We start from the raw sequence: 22,612 nt of genomic DNA, 5'->3' as shown, positions 1-22,612 counted from the left end.
AATTGTTCTTTTGTTCTCTTTTTAAAGTCTTTTTTTATGTGTTCGGGTTTTATTTAGTAGTTTGCTTTTCTGTTGCTGCTCTACCCTTTGTGCCTTAAGCAAAGCAGGTGTTGGTTAGCAGTTAACCAGCTGTTTCTGTTAGTTAGCCCTCAGTGTGCATTAATCCACAATTTAGTCCTGGTTCTTTACTCTTATGGTCTGCAGTGGTTCACATTTTTGGTTTGTTACGTAAAGTTGATACTTTTTTCTTTTTACAATTTATGATACAGTTTATTTGTCATATTATTAGTTTCTACCATCAGGCTCTGTCCACTGGATTTGGATTTTTACATCCATTCATCTATCCAAATATCCATCTATCTATCCAACTGTCCGTCCGCCCGTCCATCCGTCCATCCATCCATCCCTCCTTCGTTTGAAACCACTGTATTCATGTTCTAAGGTAAGACGATGACAAAGTCCACGCAGCCACTTGAAGGGTTATGGTGGGGAACAACCTGGACAGTTTACCAGTCCACTGCAGAGCCACATAGAGACATAAACCACACACACTCACATGCACACCTGAGTGCAGAATCACCAATGAACCTATGAACAAGCTTTTTGGACTGTGGGAGGAAGCTGGAGCGCCTAGAGAAAACTCACACATGCATGAGGAAAACATGCAAACTCTGCGTAGGTGAGAGCAGGAACCACTACACTACCATACAGCCCACCACTATTCACATTTTGGAAGTAAACAAAAACATGTCAAGGTGAATCCTGAAAAAGGAAGATAAGATAAGATAAGATAAGATAAGATAAGATAAGATAAGATAAGATAAGATAAGATAAGATAAGATAAGATAAGATAAGATAAGATAAGATAAGATAAGATAAGATAAGATAAGATAAGATAAGATAAGATAAGATAAAATAAGAAAGGACTTTATTGATCCCCCAGGGGGAAATTAGGTTGTCACAGCAGCCAAAAACAAGAAAATAGCAGTTGGAAGGGTACAAAAAACAAAGTAGCAATGGGTGAGAATAAAAATAATAATAATACAAGTTGGAAGTAAAAGTACAGGTCATAAATTAACGGATTAAATAAGGTAATAAATAGCAGCAGCGGTTTTCTACAGTCCTAGACTGTGTTGTTGTATAGTCTGACTGCTTTTGGGATGAAGGACCTCCTGTAGCGCTCTTTTTTGCACTGGGGATGCAGCGCTATTAATAAATCTAAGACCAATAAACAGCTAAGTGGATCCAGCTCCCTTGCACTGAAGCACAAGAACAAGTGGGTCAATGATCTCTGACATCATGAACAGGGTTCTCAACGGTAAAACAAAAGCCTAAAATGCATTGGACATATACAAATGAAGTTTATTTCTCCATTTTTTACTAATAAACATTGCAAAAATGGCGTATTGGGTAGGAAAAGGGAAAATTTGGTGGATTGCATACATGGGTCCAACCAACTGCATAAAGAGATTTATTGTAAACAAATTTGAACTCTAATAAAGTAAGTTACTGTGAAATGATAGTGGTTACCCCCACACTACTGAGCAGGCACTTCACTTTTATACATGCAGATGGGGTACTTCAAACACTCAGATAACTGTAGAATCAGAAAAATCAAATTTAAATAGAAAGAATAACTTGTTCCCTAAATTTTCTATTGATCACTCCAGGAATACAAGACTGTAGGAGCTTTAACAGAAGCACATTAGACCCAGAAAAACAAAGTCCACATGCATTAAAAAGTGAATAACATGTAGATCCTGTTCAAGATAGAAAATTTTAAATCTAATTGTCATTTTAGATTCAGAACAGGTTGATCTACTTTCCATATTTCTAATAGATCGATTTCTAAGTATAGATGAAGAACAGAAGGAAAATTACACAAATAGGAAAGCTGTCATTCTACACATAAAGGTTGCCAAGATGACAGTTCACAAGCCGGTTCAATTCCGTTGGTGCAAATAAGATTTACTTAAAAAAATACAAAATAATCTGTGCCCTAAAGCCCAAGAACAAGTGGGTCAATGATCTCTGACATCATCAACAGGGTTCTCAAAGGTAAAACTATTCTTTCTAACACTGTAATCGACCATATGTGTAGAACACGTCATCAAATCAGAAGAAAGGAAAATATGGGTCAGACAGTACCTAGGATGATGTGCAGAGCTGCGGTGACAGGATCTCTTACTCCATGAACAGAACAGGAAACCACATCTGTTGAGCCTGAAAGGGCAACTCAGTGCATGTAACATGGTTTGAAGCAGACTCAATGTGCTGATTCTTCCTAAAAAAATTATTTTTCGTACCAGCTGGTATGATTCCTAATGGTAGGACTGCTTTCACTGGCTTTTCTGGTAAGTTTGCATCTAGCTGAGCTCTGAAGACCAGAGCATGACACAGCTCTGCCACAGATCCATCCCCACCAACACATACTACTCTGGAAGAGACAGAAACATACCAGAATCAGGAAGGGTGGGCATTGCAGGAAAGACACACATTCAAAGTAAAACTCCAAATTCATTCCCTACTCCCTAACAACTAAAAAAAACTATGTGATATATACTGTACATCCTGTTATATACTAGATATGATATATCTACCGAACTGGATTTTAACAGCAATTAGGAAAAATCTCACTACTTTTTTTTAAACGTTAAATATGACGTCACAGATTTCCTAAAGTAAATACCTAATAAACTCAAACATTTTACAAAGACTATTTTTGAATCCACTTTGTTCAGCTGAAGAAAACACGGATGTTTTATAAAAAATAAATACAAGTACATTTTTTTTAATGAAAATCATTCAAACGCACTGCATTGTGGTTTATTTTTGCCAATCTTTGGTGTATCTTTAGTGGTCTAAGCAGTGAGTAATGAAGACATTTGGACACAACCTAGGATTTCTCTGCTCTATCTGCTGTGTTCATGGCTCCACAATTGGTGTTTTTGTTTCCCAGGGATCCATTGCATAATAACAGAACTGTTCTTTTTTATTTATTAGATTAATACTTTCAATCTTTTATTATCAGTTTACCACATAGTCTCAAGTTAAGGTCTCTTTAAAACATCCTCCTCTACACTAAATTACGTTTGATAGTAGATTATTACCATATATTCATGGAATGAGCTTTTAATATTTTGTGAGACCAAATCCAAATATTATCTTAAAAAATGGTCAAATGTATACAATAAGCCATATTGATAAAGCAAGTAATTATGCGAAAAAAAATACAAGCAGAGTAGGGTTGCACGATATGAGGAAAACTCGCGATATGCGTTATTAGTGATTAATATTGCGATAACGATATAATTTGCGGTATATAAACAAATAGCAAAATAACCAAAAACATCATTCCCATTTCATTGCAACAGGTTAAAAATTAAACTCCAAATGACCCTCGTCGACATAGGTGATAAACATCTAAATAACAGGCCTCCATCTGATCGTTTAACAACGTAAAGGCGCCCATCCGATTGGTCAAATGCATAAAGGGATTTATTTGACTCGTTAAATGCCTCAAGCTTGCATGTGATTGTTTTAACACATTTAAGGTTTATGATTTATTGCGATTTTTGCCGTCTTTTGCGATATATTGCAGAGCTGGATATTGCGATAACGATAAATTTGCGGTGTATTGTGCAGGCAAAGCAGAGGCTTAAAAAAATTGGGGCAACGTTGCAATGTTTACAGGTCTGTGTATGGTTCTTTTACTCTTCAAAAAGCTTTTGTTAAAATTCTGTTAGCATTAGCTTAATTTGTGTTATTGTTCTGTTAGCATTACCAGATTAAAGAAGGAAGTTTTATCTTTGTTTTTCATAACTGAGAGATGACCAACCTCCATCTACCTCCTCCTCTTGTGCATGGATTACCTGGACTTCTGGTCACCACAGTGACAGTCAGCCTAATTGGCAAATGTAGGTTTTATCCAAATCCTCACCAAGAGAAACCTCACACACACACACACACACACACACACACACCCACACACACACACACACACACACACACACACAGACAGACACACACACCCCTTTGAACATGCACACAGACTCAGCAACTATCTTAGCAACGCTGAGCTAATCTTTAAGTACATTAAGCTTTATGAGGACTGATCACAAAAGCTGCTTACACACACTCAGACATTCACACATACACACACACACACAACAAAAGATAGAATGAAGAGGTCTGAACAGAGTTCTTGTACTTTCAGCTGCTTTTTTTAATGTAAGCAGAACAGCTTTAGTTTTTTTTTTCTTTTGTTTATCATTGTTGCTCAATCATTCAGCAGTAATTAAAATGAGTAAATTTGTGTGGTGTGTGATATGTGCAGTTGTGTGGTTGTGTGTGAGTGATGTGAGAGTCTGGGTGTGTGTATAAGATCAGTTTGGGTCAGTGTGTTTTAGTGTCAGCCTCTGACAGTAAACTGTTTGACTGCATGGTTCACGTTGGTCTGGTTGTGAGAATGCTTGCTTTGATACATTTAAAAAGTTTCCATTTGATTGGATTTTTTAAGCTCAATGTAGCTTTACTGTGTTGAATGTTTTTATCTATAATTGATTTTACCTTTACACAAAATGCACTACAATTAGCCAGTTTATTCGCCAACTAGCAGTCGTTTTACCTTGTTCTGTTTCCTTTTTTTTTTGCAAATCACAATCTATCTTAAAGAGTGATACAAAAGTGAGATGTTAGCTGTTGAGTTTATGGTTTCTGTTTTTAGCACAATCTCTCTCAAAAATAGGTCTTTTGAAGGGTGAAGGTGTAACGATAAGCAGGTAGAAACCAAAAACATTTTCTCATTTTCCCAGACTGACAGCAGGAAAAAGTGCATTTTTTCAAGAGGTAAGAAAAAAACAAACCCATTATATTCGTCCAGTTTACATTCCTTTATCACTGAGAGAGTGTGGCCCTTCTTCTCAGTTACTGGAGAGACAGACAGGCAGAAAGACAGGACGAAAAGGAAAAAGGAGAGGTGAGCAGATGGAGAGACACTGACATGAGCGCAGATAAAGTGTTCATGCATGTGTGTGGTCAGATGTACACAAGTGTGCGTTCGCTAGCTGCCAAAAAAATTGGGACAACGGATATCACGCCATCTGCTGAGAGGAGCGAGAGGAAGAGGGGAGTAGTAGTTATAAAGAGAGATCAGGAGAAAAACAACAGCATAAAAAAGGAAGAATGGAGGATAAGAAGGATATGAAAAAAGGAGGAGAAAACGGTGAGAGGAGAGGAAGTGGTCTCCCTCTGTCACAACAGATGGACTATGCTCCGCCCCATGTATTAAGTTACCTAGCGACCAAAAACTGCCATTAGCTCTGACCTTTGGACCTCCATACATGAACACCTACACACAGACACACACCCATAGTTCTAATTCAGCTCCTGACGTTAACGGACCAACAACAGGTACACCGATGTTTGCATTTTATCACAATACGCAAAACCAAATAACAACAAAAAGAAAAAAGAAAACACAATATAACAATAAAGTTTAACTAAAAAGAATAGGTAGTTGGGTAGACTGACCTGTAATGTCCGTGCGAATGTCGGCCATCTTGAAAAGAGGAGCGACAGATTCCCTGTAAATGTGCACGGCCTCCTTCTTGTGGCTGCTGGGGTTGATGAAGACTTTCAGATACCTGGGGCGACTGCTGATTCCTGCACCGACACACAGATAGTTGTGGTTCACAGTTATCAAACTGAGCTTTATGAAGGTCAAGAAGAACCAAAATCCTTTGATTTTATCCAGGTTATGTTAGCATCTCCGTGCTTCAAACCCATTCTACAACACTTCACACCAGCTAATTAATTAACATGGACCCGTATGGAGGTTGAACCACACGGGTGCTGGAGGTTTTTGGGTTGTCTGGGGCCTTGAAGAGTTGCAGACAGGTGCCGCCCGCATCTTAGGGGAGCGTAGGCGTGTCTTGCAGTTCTCTTGAGGCTAGTGCAGCCACCTTAAGGGGCATCATGAAAATGGAGCGTATCATTGTCGTGCATGTAGTAAGTGTATCGTGACGTATTTGTAAGGATAGTGTAAGCCGGCGTGTGAGGGGCAAGCTTTTACGTGCGCACATCACTTGAACAGCACTGACAGGCATCTTCCGCAGTGTGCGGGTTGGGTTGAAAAATGTAAAATCTGTACTACATGCGTGCTGCTTAAGTGCTTGCCATGACTAGTCGCCCACAGTCTGAACATTTTGGCTCTACGGGCTCACTGAGTGGTCAACGACCTTAATAATTTGTGCGAGCCACCTTTATGCCCCGTACAGACAGCCAGTATTAAACTGTAAAGGCAGTTGAGATTAATGCATACAATTCATTACAGGTAAATAGGTTGCCTAGCAGATTTTAGGATGAAACACATTGATCAAATGTGTTCTGAATCAAACAGCCACATTTTGTGAAGGAAACCTTTTAGGTAAATCACTTGACTTTCTTTAAATTAAAGAGATTTCTTCTTAGAGTCTTTTTCCTGTTCAGGGACCGACTGTAGAAAATAAGGCCAAACAGTGGGAGTGTGGCTTATGCATTAGGTTACTAATTGGTTTACCAGTTTTCCGTTGGCTTTAATCTTGCTGTTACCTCAGACACTGAATCAACAAGATGCATAGAGCAGAACTAATAAACTCCGTGTCTTGTTCGTTTGTGTTTTGGGAGTTAGATCCAGTCAATTGACATGCATAGGGAACTCTGACGTCAGGTGTGAAATGACCTACATAAAGCCAAACACTTATCACATCACCAAGACACACATCAATGACCAAGAGGGCCATTGAGAAAAGCCACGTCGACCAGAGAACAAACAACTAATATTTACCTACAATTTAGAAAAAAAGGCTTCCTTTTTTGCAGCTTCGTGTATGAACTGTAATCACGTTAGTAGTTTTAGACAAAGTAGTTATTCTGTATTTTAGGTACAGTTTTTTGTTGAGACCAGTGACAGAATTTGTGTTTTCCCCATTATTTTCAGTGAGCATGAAAACTTTGGGGCGTGTTGCTTCTTTGTAGTTTTACGTTAAAAAATATAAATAATTAAAGGGCTTTAAGCTTGCTTGTTAACAGTGACATTAATCACCATTAGATTCAGAGGGGGGCACCGATGTTGACACCAACCACAAAGACCGTGGCATCAGTTTTACATGATCAGCCTTCTATGAACTGTACCTTGTGGGGTATTTGAACATATAATCTTACTTCCATTTTAAACTGTAATACATAGAAAAAAAGCTTACTTGTATAAACTCCCAAATTCTCCCACCCACAGACCCCCCTGTACAGCCCATCATTAGGCAGATTTAGAGACCATATTATGCATCCCAGTAGACTAGCTCAGATCAATACACAGACACAGCAGCTCCATTATCCATCTCATGACTATAATCTGCTCCCAATAGACCACGACCTCGCCCTGTTAATGACCCCACATGCATACACAAAGCGAGACTCCTACCACTGCTCCGCCCCACAGTTCTGGCCAGGTTCTCTGGAGATCCAGCGAGGAGCCACATGACACCCCCCCACACCTCTTTGAATGAACGCTTATGCCCAGAAGAAGCTTCACCACCTACTGTCAACCAAAATAAGACCCTCAAAAGGAAACTTTCCTAATTTATTCAGAGAAACCACAGTAAAAATGCATTTTCCTTGTATTATTACTATTACAAATGAAAAACACTGTTGCGACTCTTCTTTTAGTTTAGTTAGTTACGACCCAGTTAAAGACCTACTTGTCTTTAGAGAGTTCACACAAACTATTTACCTGGCTTTCCCTTCTTTACGGCCATATTGCTGTATGGATGAGATGCAGAAACAACAATAAAACATTTTTTCCTGCTTTTAAAACTCATTGGCACGTCAAAAAGTAAAACTAAAGTTGGAATAAAAATCTTCAAAACTGTCAATGGTTTAACACCAAGCTGTTAACAACAAAGCAGCGGGCTTGCTATAATTCAGTATTAAGAATGCCACAATTCTCCAAACCGTTTGTTATACCACTGAACCGAACTGAGGGGAAAGTTTATTGTTGCATCCCTACTGCATACCATTATGTTTGTGTTTAAACTGTCAAGCATGTGTTGTGTTAAATTTAAGGATTTATTATTTATTGTTTTATTTTATTATTACACCAGGATTAAAATAGCTGAAAGGATTTTCTTTATTTTTTGCTTATTAGTAAATTTTAAAAAAGGAATTTCTTTAGATTTTTTTCGTTGTTTTGTAGTATAAATTAAACTGAAACAAAACCATGACAGAAAAATAAAGAGTTTGAACTGAATCGTGAAGAAAATGTATCATGCATCCCTGACATCCATGAAAGATTGAATCAAGCTTTTAGCTTGTGTTCCTAACAAGGGAACAGCAAATTATTTCCTATAAAAAAAAAGGAAATAATCCATATTAACACACTCGGTGAAGAACATTGTTTGGAGAATCTGTAATTCCCTTTTAACCAACCATGATAGTGACAAATGACAGCTAAAAGAAATACACAAAGATACTTTTATGTGCTGTTTCACTAAAGCAAGTTAAACCGTGGTTTCTGTATAGATGGCAATAACTTAAAATGTTTTAATTATGTATTCTTCAAAAGTCTGTTCTATCTGTTCTATCCACACATGCAGAGGAACTGCATGTATCACATGAATTAATAGCTAAGCCAAGTCCAATACACATTTGACAGATAAATTAGGTAATTTTGCCTAAAAACTTTTTTTTTTTCCTTTCAATGAGAAGAAGACAGACACATTAATGTAAAGAGGTCAAGTATCCATCAAACCATTCGATGATGATTTCCCACCTGATGAAAGGCTGGTTGTCTTACATTGATGCTAAAGCGTTTCCATGGTAAACAATCCCAGTGTTGTCATGGAGGAGTGTTGAGTTTCCGATAGAGGACTTAAGGCTGGGTTGCTGAATGTTGTTGACAAAAACAGAGACTCTGAGGTCAGTGACAGCAGTAAGAAGTTCAGTTATGACATCTACTGAGTTAATTAATCATAAGGGGAAAAATTGGTTGCAATTTATTTGGGGAAACTCAGAATTAGATTACCTGTTCACTGAAATAAGCTGTAAACAGTAAAATTCTGTAATTTAACATGTAATTTCATAAAGCTGTTGATACTAAAACAAATTTTTTAAATACTTGTCATGATTAGTAGGACCTCTATTAAGCTGAGCATTAGCCAACTAACAGAAGTGCAACAATTACAACTGTATTCAGAAACTGCTGTGTCTATGTAGTAAAAAAACAATAAAACAACTTTAACCACAACAATTAAAACACAATTTAAAATTGGGAAAATCCCTGCAGTAGACATTCAATAGATGCCATAGTTTGTTTTGAGCAAAAGAATTTCAAAAACTAGTTCATCAAATTATCTTTTTAGTTCAGTACTTAAAATTATTCACAAAGTAGTTAATCTGTTGTTGTTTATACCAATATATGTTTAAAAGTATCAACATAAAACAAGGGTATGACACGTGGAATGACCAACTATGGGGTACACAAAAAACGGGAACCTCTGAATTGGCAGAAACAACAGCAGCCTGTACGCAATAAATCACTATTGTTACACAAAACTATCAAATATCAACAGTTAATATTTAACTTGTAAACTCATAAAAAAGGGGATAATGTAGTTTATAGGAAGATCCTGAAGCTGTTTTAAAAAAATAAAAATGAAAGAAGTTAAATTAAAAAAATTATTAGTTTTAATTTACCAAGAAAATGTTCATTTGGCCTTAAGAAAATAACCATTAACATTGTGGGAAAAACCATGCACAAAACCTGAACAAACCACTTACTTCATAGAAAACCTCAAAGCTGAACATTGAAAATCTTTTGGGGTTTATTGCAATTACTAACAAAGAAGATGATATGGTAATAGGATAAAAAGGATATTGGTTTTATTGTAAAAAAAAAAAAAAAAAAGTTAAAATTTGAAAGATTTATATGAAACCAAACATAGAGAAAAGTTTTAAAATATAAAAATATAGTAAGCTTGTCTTTTGCTAAGTCTCCTTTTGATTTTAAATAAAAAAAAATGCATTTTAATCAAAGGAAAAAAGGTAAAAACAATCTGAAATCATCAGAGTAACTTATTATTTCTTCTTTATACCTACTTTATATGTTATCATTTACTTCCTAATAACAATGAATGCACATAACCATAATCATTTTAGTTCAGAATTGTAATGTTTAGAACACAGAGACAAAATAGGAATACAAAACTGTGAGCTTTTTTAGGATCCTATATGGGATCTGACAAAATCCTTGCAGGAAAGGACAATTTTTCTATTTTAGAGTGTAGGTCAATGGGAAAAAAGGAAATAAAGCAAGAGAAAACTTTGTTGCAGACATCTTTAGCACATTATGTAGAGAGAAGTAAATTAACTGAACTTGTGTCAATAGTCCAAATGCAGGTGCAGGCAGTTGGTGAATGATCCAACTGGGGCAGACGGCGGAGGGATTAAAATAAAGCGGTCCCATATATTTAAAGTAAGGATGCTGTTATTTTGCCATCGTGACATGAACTACCTCAGTGACATTTCCTTTACATATTGATATGAGCCCAGACATACGGCTACATAAAAGAATAGTATAATAACACTAAGACGAACAAGACAATTGATCGGGGAGGAGTTCTGATGGCAGGTGGTGGCCCGGGCGAGCTCACTTTCGTCTATGGCTGTTTTAATTCCGCCAACAGCACGTCAGTCCGCGGGCCTGTTAAACAACTGAAGTCAGTCTGTCCTGCTGTCTGACCGAATGTATTGAAACAGCCTCTATACAGCAAAAATGCTTGCCTTTTGTCACAAAGTGCCATTCAATTTTTGCACAGCATTCTGCAGCTGCTTCATACACGGAACGGTACAGAACAACGATATGGAAAAGCGTCTGCTGCCCTGCAAAGCATTATGCAACTGAATGTTCAGACCTAGAGGTTAAGAAGTGCCGATAGTGTCAGCGGCATTGAGGCTGGCTGCTTTGCAACACCTTGATTCACCAAACAATGCGCCATTCATACTGACCTCTTGCTGGAAAATAGGCTTAATGTCCGCACAGTAGCAAAGCGACTGGTTGTGTTTACCTTTCACGCACACACGCACACACACAGCACAGGCTCAGAGGCCTCAGCCTCTAAAAAGCCAGGGTGTGTAAAGTCACAAAGGCCGTCACAGCTTGATGTGCAGTGTGACCACTTGAGCTGGCACTCGACCTGCGAGCCATTCATGTGCTCGAGTCGGGGCTAAAGACACGGTCTTGAAGAAGTTGTGACTTTGCTAGGGACTCATGGGTAATCTGGTTTGACGGACAGACAGACGCACAGACAGACAGGTGACCAGCGATAACTTGTCAGACCAATGTCATGGTCAGAGTGCCAGCCAGCTCATAAAATAATACCGTGTAATGTCTCTGTCATGTTAGTCATTTACAGACAAATAAGGAAAACCAGATAAAATGAATACAATATAAGTTCTTGCAACTTACATTGTTCATACATTTATTTAATGTAAAACAATACCTGTGCCTGGGAATGTCCGCATGCGGAATTTTGGGCGCATTTACATGCACTAAAGTGACCAGGTTACAATAAACTTTGTTGGATATCCTGGTTTCTAAAGTCTCATGTAAGCTTTTAGTTCCCATAACCAGGTTAGGGGTTAAGAAAAACCCACAACCAGGATTCCCACCGGCTTTGGCCGAAAGACTATTTAAATGACAAAAGCTGCTATTTTGTAATAAAAGGAAGCAGCTGGATGATAAGTCTGATTCCTGTAAGGCAGTGGACACATGGAAAACAACTTATTGCTGAAAAAGTAAACAAAATTTCTCTGAAACTCTTGTAAACCCACATTATTGATATAGAGACCAATTTTTAGATGAGCAAAAACATTTGTTTGTGTGATGAGCCTTTCAATTGTTCACTGACCCAATTACCAGCCAAATTGTATCATATAACAGTGCTATTAACAGCTAATTTGTTTTATAATGTTGTATTGTTAAAATAAAAGGCTGGATCCATGTTTTCATGAAGCTCACATTAGAGTTGTTCTCTCTCGTCCAAATACTCCTATAAAAATGTTATATTTGTTTTTAATCAAGCATAGATTCGTAAAAATAAAAAATAAAAAGAGGCACAATTGTCAGCTTTGAGGTTTACTATGTAGTTTGGGGTTTGTTCACATGTAATTTTGCTAACAAAATATATATTTTTTTTTTTTTTGTGTGTAATGGGGGAAAATGTTGCCAAAAACTATAACTGTGCTTTCATTCTTTTTCTTTTATGCTGTCTTTTGTCTGGAAAAAGAGCACAGTAATTTTTAAGTGTAGATTTAACTTTTTAAAATATTTTTCTTGTTGTTATTTTGCAGAACTGCACCTTTTTAACTTGGAATAATTTAGCTCCAGAGCTTCTATGCCAAACAGTCCCACAACATGATTTATTTTATTTATGATCTTTGAGAATATAATAATTAGAATAAAAATTGATTTCAATTTGTAACATCTACTTTTATTTTTTAATCCAACATACTGCTCTGTCATGTCTTTATGTTCTTTTAAAGTAGCATTTGTCCCATTTTAGTATGATATAAACTTTATAGTACAAATGACTCAATAGGTTTCCAAATGAAGGTTATCACTTCTTAGCTGACCGTTCAGATTTATTACAAGTTTTAGTTCATGGAGATCCTTTTTAGGTTAAATTACGTTTACTTCACAGATTTTTTTAGAAAGCAGGTAGCCAACAGATTGATGGATATTTTTACTTCTACAACTACTTTACACGGTTAAAAAGGCGCATATTGTCTGGAGTAAAAGCCCAATGTTTGTGTAATATAAGGCTTTATTCATAATACATTCAAATATAATTGAGCTCTCTTAGCTATATAGAATCACTTTCTTTTGAAATTTTGTAGTAATTTTTGTTTGCTATAAGTTTTTATCCATTTTTTTTAATTTTTCTTAGACAGTAAAAACTGTAACAGATACAAAATGTCTTCTAATTTGGTTAAAAAGAAATGTTTGTTGGATTTTCTTTTTAACAATTATCTATAATCTTGTTATGTTTGTCTTCATTTGTTCATTTGTTTGTTTGTGTTTTTCCGGTGTGAAATGTCTGTCTTAAACAAACTTGGTTTGTATTATGTTGAACTGAAACCTTTATGAACTTTAAATGAGCTTGGAGCACACACGTGTTCATGCATGCAGCGTTTTGGTTAATCTCTCTTTAGGGGCAGCTTTATTCCACTGCTTAAAGCACATTTGTAAGTACTGATCAAGGTTTGCATGTGTATGAGTACGTCTGTACAATCATCTTTGTTTATCTGAATTAGAAAGATTATCTTTTTACTGTGATGCAACTATAATTCACTTAATCAAATTGAAAAGTCTAAAAGAAAACATTAAAGACTGCTATCAGTTACCAGTTGGCTGGATCAGTAGTACGGAGAAAAGTCCTAAATATTAGGTAGTAAATGAAAAATCAAAAATGTGTTTGATTTTCCTCATGGACAGCTACATAGCAGTGGTGGAAAAGATCGACCTTCATGTCTGAATGTTTTTATGTTTAAAGCATATAACATGTGAACATTACAGAACAACTTTTATGGTAAAACTGGTTTGAGCGACTGCTTCGGCTGCTGATGTCACCGACTGAGGCATTCATTGATGTAGAATGAAACACAGTTGTGATTCCGAACAACACCTGGTCATTTAACATTATTGTATTGCCTAATATTCTCTAATGCTATCATTCCGCATTTTGGTCTCCAACCATACTGGACAGTTTTCCCTCACTACATCATGGTTCACCTTTCCCGGTCTCCTTGTTCAACAGAATATTTTCTGTGCTTTTTCGCATCCTTCTTTTTTCTTTTTTCTAAGCTGGCCCTGTGTTCTCCGTCTGGATTGGCGGTGGATCGTTGTCAATCAATCTCCTCCTGTGCCACAGCTCGTGTACCGAATGGTTCAGTTTGCCAAATCTACATAAATCTACAATCGCAAGCAGATCTTTCCTTCTAAAATCCTGGGCTTAGTTTACAGCGAAAGTTGGAACTAAAAGTTTAAACAAAATAAAAAAATGTGAAAATGTTTATGTCTGTCTGAGAAAAGTGTATAAAGTAGGTAGTAAGGGGTTTTACAGCCATTTCACCTATCCCGGGTTATAAGTGGGAACACTGTATTCCAACATGTCCCAGTTTGCATTGATAATAAATATAAATAATTTAATATCTTTATATTAGCTAAGTCCTTTTTTATTTGTGCTGAGCATTAGGAACATAACAAGAACTCCATCACGTTGAGAGTTTGTCTGGTAGTGTTTGGCATGCTACTTACTTAGCAAGGTTCTTCATCATTTGGGGAATGTGTAAACAGTATCTTCCAAACAGCAGGTGCCTTAAATCCGGGTGTTTAGTAGCTAATATCTAAAATTAAGTTTGTTTTGTTCTTTTAGAGCCTAAAATATATTATTTTGACTGACAGACCTTTTCATTTTTTTCATTATTCAGTATTTTTTCTTTGGTGGATGAATAAAAAAAAAAGGTTTTGCATATAAAGTTGTCTATGTGTTTTTCCACTTCTGCTGTAAATTTAGGTCATCTTTAAAGCTATTCTTTCTCAAAATAAAAAATTAAACACATTTTTTAGAAACTTTGAGAGAAAGATGACAAGTTAAAGACAGTTGTACAAACGGAACAGTGCTGGATAAAAAAAAAAAGATCCGTCCTCAAAAACAAACTTTTCAGAGGAGGTTAAAATTAATTATCTGATGGAAATTGATTGTGCTTTTTACTAATGTCCTTATTCAGCAATGTGTATCTGTAATCGTCTTACATGGAGACACTCAGATGCAGTGAGTCGTGTTTCTATTATTACAGCTTATGCAACACAAAAGGTCCATCTTACATTAAGCCTCGAGTTGTTTCCATCTGACTCTGAGTTCATCATGATGGGATCTAAACATCTCTCCAACCCAAATCTCATTTTCCAGACTGAAGTCGTTTTTAAGAACTTGTCCCTTAAATTTGTGTGTTACCTGCAATCTGCTCCTTCAGAGCATTGTACCAAGCATGTGTGTGTTCTGCTGAGGCATTGTGGAGGTGGAGGGTGTCCTCCTCCAGCTTCCTTCCTTTCCTCTTGCAGAAGAAGAGAGCAACGCCAAGCATGGCTCCTCCTGACTCCTGGCCTGCTGCTCTCCGCCGCTTCACCTTAACTGCAAACACGTCCTGCAACAGCAGCATACCTGGCTGCAGCACAGTCACCTCACCTGCGAAGAAGGTCAGAGCAAACGTACAGGATGGGAATTCAGCACGAACATTTGCACCAACTCCATCTGAGAAATAAAACAGAAATGCTCTTTAGTGTCTAACTTCTAGTCTTTTATGACTCCATATGTTTGAAAATTAAATTAAAGAACTGTACTATCATGTGTTATTTTTACAATAAATGCTTATGAATAGTGAATACTTTAAAAAATAATTCCAAGAGGAAACTGTCAAATTTGTTTTTGAATGAAAGTGTTTTTATCATTCAGTTATAGACTCCCACAATGTGTCCAGATTGCCCACATATAATCAATCAGTCAATCAATATATCCTTCTGCTCCTCACAGTTATGCAACATTATTAGCGTTCATCATCACTAAGCTATAATGAAAGACTCACGTGTCTCTTTTCAATGAAACTAATCAGGAAATCTGATTGGTTCGCGTGAGATTATCCAATGGATAATGTCAGCCGAGCTCAGACACTTGCGCAACAATAATATATATCAGCCAAGTTAGTTTGGCATCAGCTGTAAAGAAAATAAACCTTTAAAGCCCAAAGAGAACTTTTGGTTCTACGGAGAGTCCACAGCACTTGGTTGATTACTTCTCTTGATTAAATCTGCATCAGTATACAGCCTTAAAACCACAAAACCTGTTTGATACATAAAATCTTACTTGGGTTCTGTTTTCCAAAATTCACAAACTTTTTATATTTTTTCTTATAATTCTGAATGTCTAAAATGAAACCCTAGACAGCTTAAGATATGTTTAAGAGATGTATTTATAATAATAAACTATAAAAATGTTTTCATTCTATTTGACATCTGGTTAAGTCAATAAAAGCAGATGAAAATGATTGAAAATACCCCATAAGGTACATGGCAACCTTTAAATAACAATAAAAAAAGTACTGCTTTTGCTGATAACACACGTCTTTAAAACTTTTCTTCTTTTTTGTTAATCTTTTCATATAATTTTAGGAATGAGTTCAAACATTTAAATGCTAAAGGAAACATAAAGGAATTACAAAAATATAATGTACGGTTTCAGCAAAAATCTGAATAAAGGTATCAGAAAAACATTTTTAAATGTAGGACAGGAAATACCCATGATCTTAGCCAAAGTTGAAAAGATTTTCAAAATGAATGCACTACTGCTTCAAAATAAAAGCATCAACCTGTGACCACAACTTTATATGGACCGCGTGAATATTTCAAGCTGGAGAGATTAATCAGGAAACAGCTATAAATGATAATAGCCAATTAACCCCCACTCAATGAAAGACATGCCTGCTGTTATCAAATACCAAATATTCTATAGCAGCATATCCATTTCCCCCAGAGAGCCTGGCATCCATATGTTAAAGTCACCGTGTTTGGCAGTGTTTGCTGTTGTAGCTGCTGTTTCTTTTTTGTACCCATAATTCAACTCTTCTCTTGAAAAATCAGAAGCAGGTGGGCATTTCCTTTGTTTTTTTAGCATCAAACTGAGGCCTCCAGAGCCCATTTGATAGTTGCTCACTGAGAGTAATCTGCAATGACTTTTTAAGAAAAATGATTGCTTAGCTCATTTCTTTATTGTTATAACAAATTGTTTGAAATAAAAAATAATTTTGTTCTTCGGTCAAATATTTTAAGTATGACAAAATGGATCAGCATTTCTGCTCACAGATAATTATCCTTTTTCACACAATTTTATTTGATTTTTTCATGAAGAATACAATTCTCATCAGATTTAGGTTAGTAACAGTAGCTGCAGGTTTAGGGATGTTTTCATATTGATAAATGTTAACAAACCAACTAGATCTGCAACCAATAAAGGTTCAAACTGAGGACATTTGAACTATTTGTGTAAAACCAAGCTAAAGCAGGTGTCCCTTCTTAAAACCTGGTTACCAAAATCATTACTTTTGATTTAACTGTTGCATATGTGTATGTTCAGTCCTCATGCCTTCTTTACTCTTTTTAAACTTGGGTTTAATAGAAAAAACTGAAGCCATCTTTGTTGGAAAATAAATCTGTAAAATAAAAAAATCGGTTTATAAGAAAGTTCTGCAATTCAAACCATTAAAAGACAAAGATTTAAACTTGACACTTTTTTTTATTGCTCTTGCATTTATTTGACTTTTTTCTTGTTCTACAAGCAAATTTTTTTTAAAAAAAGCAAGCAACAAAGAACCCACCAGCAGAAACAAATATCATAAAGAAAATCTGTCCCAAAAAAGAAATGATTCTGATTTATGCTGACAAAACCCACAGGGATGCTACAAATCCACACAGTCACATGAACACACACTGGTGGGTTCCAGATGGAGGTATCTGACCTCACAACCTGCTGTGTCCACACACACACACACACACACACACACACATACACACACACACACACACACACACACACACACACACACACCCAAATCCACTCTCAGCAGCAGTCCAGTCTCATGGTGACCAGGCCATGTGGTCACTGTGGGGAGTTATGGATCATAGTTTAACAACACACATCCACACACAGACATGTACACCCTACAGACACGTGTGAGTGCACACACTACTATCATTTAATAATTCATGATCTGGTTCTTTTGTTTTTGGTCCCTAAAAGTGAGTTTGGTCTCAAGGCGGTTTCTGTTCAATCACACCCAAACAACATTAGCGACACAAACAGGCATCATTTAAACAAAAAAAAAAAAAATTGAAGAAATGACAACTAAATTCTAATAAAATCCATTTTTAACATGAATTGTTGGTGTTTTCATGTTCATGTCCTGTGAAAAAAATGTCTAAGTTGCCTTGAAAGCATTTTAGGAAAAGCTATCATGTATGTCAAACACAAAGCATCTGTTGGTTTAACACAAAGAAAAGAATCCCCTCAGAACTAATACTGATCTGATTCAGGGGTTTGCTGCTCTTTTGTCAAAAGAAATTGCTCAAAATTCAAACTTTAATTACTTTTTGTATTTTATCTCTACATTTTTAAAAACTTTTTTTGAGGGTACTATATGAAGTGATCTTAGTTCCATCCTTTATTATGTGGGCATATGAATCCTAAATGTAGTTTTTTTATTATTGCATTACTTCTACATATTTATTAATACCAAAACCTTCTTGTTTTCATTTTCTACATTTAACAACAGCTCTTCTCTACCAACATAATTGTTATTTTAATCAAACTAAACAACAACAGTTGATCCATTTATATAGAAATATCTCATCAGCAAACACACATGCACACACACAGCATGCTGACAGGCTGGTTGTGTGTGTGTGTGTGTGTGTTAATCTCCCCACACTGAGAGACTCTAATAACCCCCCACATCCCAAACCAACTGCTCAATACTACTGCCAACACACACACACACACACACACACATTGCTGGCTTAATGACATTAGCTTGGATGACATACAACAAAACAGATTGGCTTCAGCTACACACACACATTTACACATATTAAGTTTACACTTTCATCTTTCTACAGTAACTATTTGTGTGTAACTGGATTTTAACCACTACAGGCCTTCACAAAGTAATATCACTGTGACACCAAAATATTACCACAACATGAGCAAGCCAGCATCTGTTGACATGTCAAGGAGCCATCATTGCTCATTTTGGCTGCACACCCACAATTTGACCCGCAATGATGTTTTTGAAATGCGTGTTTTGTTGTTGTTGTCAGTGCGAGAGTTAAAGTAGTCCAGGGTGGAAAACAGAGGCCAAAAGGAAGGTAGAAACAATGACCACAGCTCTCCTCTATTTGAAATAATCTCTTGGATAGAAATTACTACAAAAACACAATTAGGTCTGAAATTGGCAGGATGGTAAAAAGGTTTAACTTTATTTAAACGGTAAAATGCTAAATGGCATATAGCACTTTACTACCTTCCTGCATGTCACCCAAACACACACACATTTACACACTGATGGCGGCTCTACTGCCACCAGGAGCGATGTGGAGTCCAATGTCTTGCCCAAGGACACTACGACACATGGGATTTTCCGATCTGAGGGTGACCGTTGTACCTCTGCACCACGGTTGAAATTGTGACATGATTTCATTTAAATCCTAATGATCAGTTCTCGGTGTAAGATGTTAAAACTTCAACAAGAACTATATGAAACTGCCGATTCTACAGATTCTCGCTTCAGACATCCTTCAGGGAGGATTGTGATCCCTCAGGTAGGGGTTGTGGATGTGTGCACATGAGAGTGTACCCAGATGCTCAGAGGGTTCAACAGTCTCAACAGGGCTCTCCATTACAACACCAGATGCCATAACACAAACACACACACACACACCGAAAAACTGTCTTGTGCCAACAGGATTTGTGAACACCCTTGCAGCCCGTCACCATGGTAACTGACCTGTGGGAGTCTCTGGGATGATGGGGGTCCAGGTCAGTCTGGTTTGGGTAAGCAGGACATCGTGACTCTTCTTCCCCACTTTAAAGATCCCTCGTAGGATTACACTCTCACTGACGCAAAAGCAAAAAAAGAAGAAAGTTTGCATTTACATCTTTACATATGAATGCTAATGATATTTCATTTAGTAGGGCGGCAGCAGATCAGGTGAGCATGGTCGGCCAATGATCGAAGGATCGGAGGTTCAATCCCCGCTCCCCCCAGCCAACTGTCGTTGTCTCCTTGGGCAGGGCACTTCCCACTGCCTGCCTCCAATGTCCCGGTGATGGTCAGAGCGAACCCTCAGCCACGCCTCTGTCAGTCTGCCCCAGGGCAGCTGTGGCTACATCAGTAGCTTACCATCACCAAGCATGAATGAGAGGTGAATGAATAAAGGACACACAATGTAAGCGCTTTAATACAATCCATTACTATTATTTTTGACAAATGAAAAGGCAGTTCTTCTCTCGCTGCCATTGTAATTTAAAGATGCCAAAACTATTTGTATACTTTACTTGCTTGATGGAGTCATATTTTTAAATCCACAACGACACCCTCATCACTCCTAACCCCTTCAATCTTTACCCTAGCTGTGATGGAAGGGGGCAAATTTTGATGTGGTAGGGACTAATCTAATTATCATTATTTCAGTATATATCACAAGATTTCTTTAACCAGACTAAATTAGCTTACAGTTTGTTTGTTTTTAACACAATTAGATCTTTGTGAAAGTGTTATTGGAGCTGTCCAGCCGTACAGTTTTGAGCCAGATGTCAGCTCGAAAAATGATACTTGGATCTAGACGTCTATAAGTGGATGTATCAGAATGAAGCGGAGCAGGGAGCTTGTGGCCTGCCGATTGTAGTTTGTTCGAAACAGCTACAAGCTTTTGTAAACGGGAATCTACTCCTGATTCACCTAAATTTGAATAACAGAATACTCAAAAGGGCAGTTTTAATCTTAATTTAAATCTTAATAGGTGTGCTCCATTATGAGAAAATGCCACGAGAACGTGTTAAAAGCACATTTTCATTGGGTGGGTCCTTAATAGCACTGTGAGGCATAAGAGACAAATATGACCTCTGGGGTACTTAAATATGTCCCTTAAATTAACATTTGAGCTCAAATCTCACAGCACAATAATCCCATTTTTAAAACAGTGTTATTTGATGGTCTTCTTTTTTTTCTCAATCCACAAACTCAAGCAGTATTTACTTTTTGTGACTGAGAAACTTTGATACACGGGCAGGCAAGGTGGGAACTCAACTTGCAATCTGTATCAGAGGTTGACCGCTCCACCTTTGCACCACCTACACGGGGTATTATGGAGGTAGAAATGCTATAAAAATGATTTAAAACAATACGTTCTTAAATCAAAAAGAAGTGATTGATGATAAATTATAAAATGATCCCCATTTGAACGTTATGCCGAAAGGATTTGCCTGTTGAGCTTTTACTTTGAAAGAGCTCTCTGAATTGAGCGCGGTGTAAGTGGCGCGTGCCTGTTTGTGTAAAAGCTTTCTCTATCCTTTCTCTGACCCTGTTCGGTTTGCTGTATATTCTTGGCTTCTTGTTAAAAAACAAAAAAGGGAAGTCATTGTTTACTTTCATGAAGCACTCACCTGTGCTTCACCGACTCGTGAATCTGCTCCTCCTGTTGTTGTTCCAGCTTCTCCCCCTCCATCTTTTCTCCCCTCCGCTTCTCCTTATTTTTCTTCTTCTTGCAGACCTTTCTCTTCTCTTCTTTCGGATCTTCGTCTGGCTCCGACATGTTCACCGAGTATTTTAAACAAATAAACAATGAAACAACTTTGACATTTTTTGACTTTGCTCGACTGATAAAGTCAAACTAAGCTGATCAGGGTGTATTTCCGGGGTCCCGTCGCTATGGAGACAGGAAGCGTCTGTAGAGCTCGCGCGTAATCAGCGGGAGCGCGCTCCGCCAGGCCTCAGATCGTGTCAAACGAGACTGCGCATGGAGTATTACAATTTCGCTTGTCTTTCTTCTTTGTGATGTTTTAGCTCAATCTTTACATTAATTCTCTATTTAGAGATACATATTATCAGACAAACATACTAGAACCCAAATAAAAATAAAATAACCTAAACTGGGTTGTTTTAACCCAACTCTGAGGTTAAAAAGGGCCCAATTTTTTGTTTCTGGGTTATTTTAACTTAGAAGAATATAAAAATTCAAAAAAAAATATATAAATTGTGCTAAAATTAAACCCTTAAAAAGTAGAGTTGCTCCAAAAAAGTGTCCCAAAAATACTTTTTGGGAATTAGCCTAAAGAAATAACCAGCGTTTTAAGAGTCAATGTAAACATGGAAAACCATGTCATAAATTCTGCTTCATAGACCTTTTTGAACCTCAGAGCTGAACGGTTGAAGTGGATGGAACTTTTTTTTTTTTTTACCGTACTTTGATCTTGTGCAAAAATACTAGATTATTTTAGCTGAAACTGATGACAAATGTCAGGCAGAGATGGAGAAATTCACTTACAGAGTCATTGGTGAAAGGTCATCCAAAACATTTCATTTTAGGATCCTCTCATTATCATTGAGATTTGAAAGTATCTTGCAGACATGCTGCTGAACGTCCTTTACAACCTTTTAGCCCATATGCAAACAAAGAAATGCCTGAGTTTGCTTTCACCTGTTACAATTCCATTTATAACTTCTAGTTTGCAGGTTCATTTCGAAAAAAGAAGCATCAGAGGGTTGAAAATTCATTTATTCCATACTCTTTTGCTCATTAAAATCCCTTGTGTTTCTCCATATAACTTTAATTTACCATAATTTGTTTTTTAAGCCAATCCGAGCAGTCTAACTATAAACGCCACATTATGAGCTAGAACTCAAACACGCATACAGTGCATGTGTTAACAGATGGTTTAGCCTAAGCTGCATTAATCAGTGTTATGATCAG

At 36.9% G+C, this 22,612-nt stretch overlaps 1 protein-coding gene across 11 annotated transcripts in view; it reads right to left on the bottom strand.

Moving 5' to 3' along the window:
• cerkl (CERK like autophagy regulator) overlaps window positions 1–21,594 on the bottom strand; it is a 32,521-nt gene extending 10,927 nt beyond the window's left edge. For 6 of the 11 annotated variants that reach the window (XR_013652800.1, XR_013652801.1, XR_013652799.1 and 3 more), the window contains exons 1-7: window positions 21,306–21,594; window positions 19,648–19,757; window positions 15,051–15,347; window positions 5,533–5,664; window positions 4,866–4,929; window positions 2,307–2,437; window positions 2,149–2,223 (exon numbers count right to left, since the gene is read on the bottom strand). Coding sequence is in view for 7 of the 11 variants with exons in the window: in XM_078939688.1 (XP_078795814.1) it covers window positions 2,149–2,223; window positions 2,307–2,437; window positions 4,866–4,929; window positions 5,533–5,664; window positions 15,051–15,347; window positions 19,648–19,757; window positions 21,306–21,454 (958 nt within the window). In the remaining 4 variants the exon portion in view is untranslated. The remainder of the gene's footprint in view (window positions 1–2,148; window positions 2,224–2,306; window positions 2,438–4,865; window positions 4,930–5,532; window positions 5,665–15,050; window positions 15,348–19,647; window positions 19,758–21,305) is intronic. The other 5 variants (XR_013652802.1, XM_004081553.5, XM_078939690.1 and 2 more) reach the window with 4 other exon arrangements.
• Window positions 21,595–22,612: the final 1,018 nt, after the last annotated feature.

This window comes from Oryzias latipes, chromosome 21 (genome assembly GCF_053564925.1).
Source record: "Oryzias latipes strain Hd-rR chromosome 21, Olatipes_Hd-rR_3.1".
NCBI lineage: Eukaryota > Metazoa > Chordata > Actinopteri > Beloniformes > Adrianichthyidae > Oryzias > Oryzias latipes.
The sequence above is the reverse complement of the archived record's forward strand: the minus strand, read 5'-3'. Positions and strand labels throughout refer to the sequence as shown.